The sequence below is a fragment of the Carassius auratus genome, chromosome 48, assembly GCF_003368295.1.
Source record: "Carassius auratus strain Wakin chromosome 48, ASM336829v1, whole genome shotgun sequence".
NCBI classification, from domain to species: domain Eukaryota; kingdom Metazoa; phylum Chordata; class Actinopteri; order Cypriniformes; family Cyprinidae; genus Carassius; species Carassius auratus.
The window spans coordinates 1102038-1108143 of record NC_039290.1 but is presented as its reverse complement, the minus strand read 5'-3'; the positions used below and the strand labels follow the sequence as shown (position 1 = coordinate 1108143).

General features: G+C 34.8%; 1 protein-coding gene across 1 annotated transcript; it reads left to right on the top strand.

Moving 5' to 3' along the window:
- The first annotated feature begins 522 nt into the window (after nucleotides 1–522).
- LOC113065278 (tumor necrosis factor receptor superfamily member 9-like) lies at nucleotides 523–4396 on the top strand. The gene is made up of 6 exons (XM_026236522.1): nucleotides 523–808; nucleotides 2762–2902; nucleotides 3581–3697; nucleotides 3888–4025; nucleotides 4155–4233; nucleotides 4324–4396. The coding sequence occupies exons 1-6, from the start codon at nucleotides 742–744 to the stop codon at nucleotides 4394–4396; spliced, it is 615 nt and encodes a 204-aa protein (XP_026092307.1). The 5' UTR covers nucleotides 523–741.
- The last annotated feature ends 1710 nt before the right edge of the window (nucleotides 4397–6106 follow it).

The window sequence follows — 6106 nt, the reverse complement described above, 5'->3', positions numbered from 1 at the left end:
TTGACTAGTTGGCAAAGTACAAACTACGCACAGCTTCTTTCAATGGTAAAGTTTGAAATATCGTTAAATGTCACTATATGACGTCATATTCATGACGTCGTCGAGACATATTGCCTTTTATTCGTTTGCCTCTCTGTGCTCACATACTGTATTTTATTTCACCCAAACTCACAATAAAACTGTTTTCATTTATATATGAAAAATATGAAATACAGACTGAAATGTGGCCCTTTAAGACTACATTCAGCGTTCCCTTCCAAGATGTTAATCTGCATAAAAATCCTTATTTCTAATCGAGCCGACGTCTGATGAAATCAAATACACATCACATAAGCAAAGATACATTTAACATGTAAAATTAGAGAAGCAACATAATTTAACTGAAATTGCTCCTCCTCTCTGCCGCTTGCTAAGAGAGAGAGAGAGAGAGAGAGAGAGAGAGAGAGAGAGAGAGAGAGAGAGAGAGAGAGAGAGAGAGAGAGAGAGAGAGGTATGCGCGTGCTTTGAAAGAAAGAACTCTCGCCAGTGCGGCAGTAGTAGCTACCAGCGAGTCGCTAATTTTGTCCAAAAAGGCGCTATATTTGTCGCTTGTTTTTTAAAAAAAAGTCGCTAAAGTTGGCAAAACGTAAACTCTATATAACCCGATATGAAATGTGTGAGTAGAAAAACATGCGGCCACTCACGCGGAAAAAAGCCCCTCCTACTAGTTCAATGGTAAAGCTTTTTTGTGATCTTTAAATCATGAGCAAGTGGAAATTCTCAACTTATTGCGCGTTTGCTTCGAACCAGGACCACTACATTCAAAACAGTAAGAGAATATTTTTTACCTGTCACTATTTATCAGTACGAATCATATAGATAATTGTTTCTATGCTACATCTACAAACATTTGTGGATTTTAGAAGTTGACTGAGACTTTTGTTTTACTTCACTGTTCACTGCGGACAGAGCTGAATGAATTGATGAAGGAATTACACTTTTAATTATTAACATTAATAATAATAATAATTGTATATATATCTGTAGAGGGCATTATAATTAAGCGAATTTCTCTAAGACCATACATGCCACAGTTATAAGGATGTTCTGGATGTTTTTAAGTTCTGCATGCCCTGTACAGAGCACATTAAGTGCTTTCTCAGAGATATCAAATGTTTGGAGGTTTGATAATAAACACTCCCTCTCCTTGGGTCTTTAAATATGACTGATATCGACAGAATGATTACATTTAGCACTTTTAAGGAAATAAGGTAATGTTTTGTAATAATCTTTTAAATCTGACTTATTTTCAAATTGTTTGTCATATATAAATATCTCAGAAAAATGTTATGGGGTTTCAATCCGGATTATGACTTTTGTTACGAAACGGGGTATAATTTTCATATTTGTCTTCTGAAGAGGACACCAGGACAAACATCGTGTTAATCAGGCATTTTGGGGAGACACAACAAGTCAATAGGAACATAATTATAGATGAATATTCCTATGAAATATGAGATATTCTTATGAAAATGTTGCCAAGTTATTACTCCCAGTATTATACTTCTTTTTTCATTATGAGTATGTCACCCGAAAACAGTAATATGCAAACCAGATGCAATATATAGATACATTGTATGGGAATACCAACTTTATGGAAATTTTATGCACATATTCCATGAAGTATAGTAGGGTAGTAAATCAAATCATTCATCTTTCATAACGTAGTTGAGAGTTTTTACAAAGTATGGTTTAATATCCTGAAACCTAAAAACTAACAAAAAAATTGTTTCATGTCTATTTTATTTATTTATTTAGTCGCGGCGTCCTCTACATACACATATTTTTTTTTCTCCATTTGTTTTTTTTTATGCTCCAACCAATGTAATGACATAAAAGAGAAAAAAAAATAAATAAATAAAAAATAAAGATCACAAACTTTTTTTTTTGGTTCTCATGAGGCTATTTTATTATACAGAGATGGGCACTCCAGAGACTCGGACTCGACCTGAAATGACTCCAGACTCCAGAAAATGACTTGTACATATTTTAGATCACATAACAAGCGCTCGGGGTCATTTAAATATATATATATTATATATATATATTTAGCTCTATAGAGGCTACTCTAGTATTGTTTATCTAAAGCTAAACGCGCAAGCCCTTTCAGCTCCGTGCGCTTTCTCTCTCTCGGGACGCGGCCCGGTGCGGATGACGAGGTTATTTTAACATCACCAGAAACACGGAGAGCTGCAAAATTACAGATTTCTTTCACTAAAACACGGCAGAAAAAAACTATGCTGAATTTAATTTGATTGAATACCCCTGACTTCAAAAATAAAGAATTTATTTGTATGGATTTGTAATATATTTTCTTATGTGTCATGGTAGATAGGACTTTTATTAAAGAATTTGATTACAGAAAAACTGTTTTGAAAGTGATAATGGATTAAAGCATATAACAGGCTGTATGTAGCCTACATTAACCTTACATCTTAGCACTTCTTTAAATAATATATAATATATTTTGTCTATAGTCTATAAAACAGTTTTGTATGACGATTTCTATACATGAGGATTCTGAATTGGATTTTTTTTGGCAAGCTATTAAAGCACTTGAGACTTGACTCTGACTCATGACCAAAGACTCAAGACTTGACTCAGACTCTAACTTAATGACTCGTAAACACCTCTGTTATTATATAAAATATTATATTTGTATTATATTATTTAATAATGATTTTTCTTAGTTGTAATTTTTTTTTATTTCTTGCCCAGGAAGAAATGTTGGCTGCTACCCGAAGACTTCCAAGGTTTTTGCTAATATTCAGTTTAGTACTGAACTGCACTATAGGTGCTGACACTGGCTGCGATGACTGGACTCTTAATGGAAGTGATGTCTGCTGCAAGAAATGCAAGCCAGGTACAGAGACATTACCTGACTGCAATGTACTGTTATGTAACCTAACAAGATATATGCAACATTTATGAAGGTACGATTTCACGATTTACCACTTTCAAAATAATTGATTGGAATATCGAAATGCCAAACAGCAGATTACATGTGAGTGACCGAGTGAAGTTTCAGATCATTTTGAAAGTGTCATGAAAAAGGATGTGGTTTAGCACTCGAAGGGAAATCCTTGATGGGTTCTGTCATTGCATACAGATGATTAGATCATCCTTAGAGAATCTGAAAGGTTGTCCTGGAAATCTTACTGTAAATAAGGAGTTCTGTAAAGCTTGCTTTAAAGGTCCAGTTTCAAACATTCACAAAACATACAGTGGAACTAAAATTTTAATATTATCAGATGAAAAGATTTAACTTTTGTTTGTTTTATATTTTTCCAAATCCTAAAACATTTTTTATTGCTGGGTTTTTAATGAGATGGGGAAAAAATCCCCTCGCTGACTTTTGGACATGCTTTTGTGATCAGAGTGCTGAAGTCATGAATGTGAAAGTGAAAGTGAAGTGACATGTGGCCAAGTATGGTGACCCATACTCAGAATTTGTGTTCTTTAACCCCTCTATGAGTTTATAAGAATCACATGGGTATGAGTTTCATTGGCCATGCTAAAAGTAGCTGCTTTGTGGTTACAGGGAACCGCTTGGTGGAGAGATGTGGAAGAGACCCAGAACATCTTTGTACCCCCTGTAAACCTGACACTTACACAACCAGTCATGAATACTACTGTTTGAGATGTACCCAGTGCATAGGTATGATCCAGTTTTACATCCTCAATGCCATTTTAGTTAAGCAAATGAAAATTTAAGGTTAGGATATAAATTATTTTTATTGATCTGCATCATCATGAGCTTTGACACTGTATGTGCTTCATACTGAGTACATAATGCATACATAACGTCATACTGACTGAGCTTTAATATTTCTGTTACACGTTTGCAGGTAAACAGTTTACGCTTAAACAGTGCACTATCAGCAGCGATACCGTCTGTGGATGCAAGGCCGGATATCGGTGTGGAAATGACAAATGTTCTTTCTGTGTTACGGAATGCAAGGAGGGAGAGGAGCCAACCGAAGAACGTAAGAATTTAATCAAACTCCTTTTCTTGTCCATCTCTGATTTAATAAGTCCTCAGGCTGTTTAATAGCAAATTACTTGCTGTTTCGCTGTATTATTTTCAATTAAATTCTGTGGTTTAATGTTTGCAGGATCTTGCAGAAAATGTCCAGAGGGAAAATTCAACGATAAGATCCACAGTGTGTGCAAAGAATGGACAAAAAAAGAAAAGTAGAGTTTCTTTTATTTATTTACTTTATGTATTTTCTCAGAAATGCATTTGTCATAAATGTCATTCCAACTTTCGTCTTAATTCTCTAGTTGTCCTGATGGACAGACTTTGGTCAAAGGAAAATGTTACCAGCGACAGTATGTGCACACATTTAGAAGGTAAGAAGTAAATACAGGAGAAGAACATAACTTTGATGGCAAGCAACATTACTGCTGCATAATCTAATGTTTTTGTCTACAGTTTTTTGTTACAGAACCTAAACCTAACCAAAAAACTGATTTGATGGATAAAAAAGGTAAATGAGAATATCTAGTAAAAAAAAAAATAATAAAGAACATAGCTTCATGTGCTCAAGTTAACTGGACTGCATAGCTTTCAATATGAATGTCAAATTCTAACCTCAAGGATAATTTTGTTTCTTCTAGAACCAAGAAAATGGCTTCCAGTTTACATTGCTGTAGGGATGGCAGGGTTTGCTGTCCTTTGTATCATAGTATCAGTGGTTGCATATGTAAAGGCACAAAACAAAACAGAGAAGCGAAAAACAGATACCCCTGACCAAGGTACTATTTAAACCTGTGTGTCCATTTTGTCTTTCTTATATGCCGTTCTTAGAATAAAACTACCTGTCACGTAGGGTTGCCACCTTCAGCGAGGCAAAATAAGGGACACCCATTCACCCTTCCCCAACAAAAAAAAAAAAGGGAAAAAGAAAAAGGACCCAAATAATAAGTGAGGAACTCACAGCTCAACAATAAACCACAGAAAACATGCTCCTGTATGTAAACTTGTCACAGAATACATTATTATTGTTATTTTTAATTGTATTATTTTACTTATAATTATTATTTATTATTAGTCTTAGCCAGTTCTGCAGCCTGTACCTGTGATGAATTGCTTCTTCTTCTTTTTTATTATTAATCTGCTTAAATTAGGACTACATCATATGTAATTATTTATTCCATTTTTTCTAAAATAATTTAGCACTTAAATGCCATTAAATGGCAAATTGTATATGATAAATATGATGATTTATTATTTATGACCAATATAAATGTTCAAATGAATAAATAGGGACTAACATTAATTCTAATCTATTAATTCATCTGTCTAAGAATATAATAATTATGTCTACCAAGCTCTGATAATGTATGAAAGATTATATCAACAGACTATCCGAATTTTAATAAAACAATAGGCCGTTACCTTTAGAAGCATGGATTTGTCTGTCACTCTAAAGGCCGGGTGGCAACCCTACTGTCATCATAATGTCTGAATTTACACTATTGCCATTCCTTTCTTTTAGACCCCTCAGAGTCCAGGATAATGGTTGTTGAGCAAGAAGACTGTAGTTTCCGTCATCCTGAGCAGGAACAGGGTGGCAGCTCAGAGTCCATCAATACGCAAGACTCAGAGTCTAAACTCATAGTGTGAGTTCACTAGACAGCCTTGATTTTCTTATCTGACTCTAGCATTGCTTCAAGAACGAGAGGGCACAACCACTGAACATCTACTAAACTGTGAAATACATACTTGACTGGGTGTCTGTCAGCTATTCCAGTTTGTGTAGAAGTGATAAATGGGAACAAAATGGGTAGTTTCACATCAGAGTTTTTAACTTCTGAAGTATAGTGCACCTTAATAACACATAGATGAGAGTTGGTTAATGTAGGTGTGCAGTAGCAGACAACACTTTTATGAGAGTAGGCGTCATCTACTGGCGCTTGAGTCACATTTACAGGTCAAAGCTCTCTTGAAATACCCTGGTGGGCTTCCCCACTTTTCTGTTAAAAACACACATAAAAAAAATAAGTAAAAGCTCTTTGGACAGAGAACAAAGAGGAAACAGAAGAACAATGAGACCGTTTTAAA

Excerpts from the sequence above, each read along its gene's own strand:
- LOC113065278 (XM_026236522.1), top strand. The coding sequence starts at position 742 with ATGAGCAAGTGGAAATTCTCAACTTATTGCGCGTTTGCTTCGAACCAG. Across the intron at positions 3,698-3,887 it reads GAGATGTACCCAGTGCATAG|GTAAACAGTTTACGCTTAAA; the intron begins GTATGATCCAGT and ends ACACGTTTGCAG. Across the intron at positions 4,026-4,154 it reads AGAGGAGCCAACCGAAGAAC|GATCTTGCAGAAAATGTCCA; the intron begins GTAAGAATTTAA and ends TAATGTTTGCAG.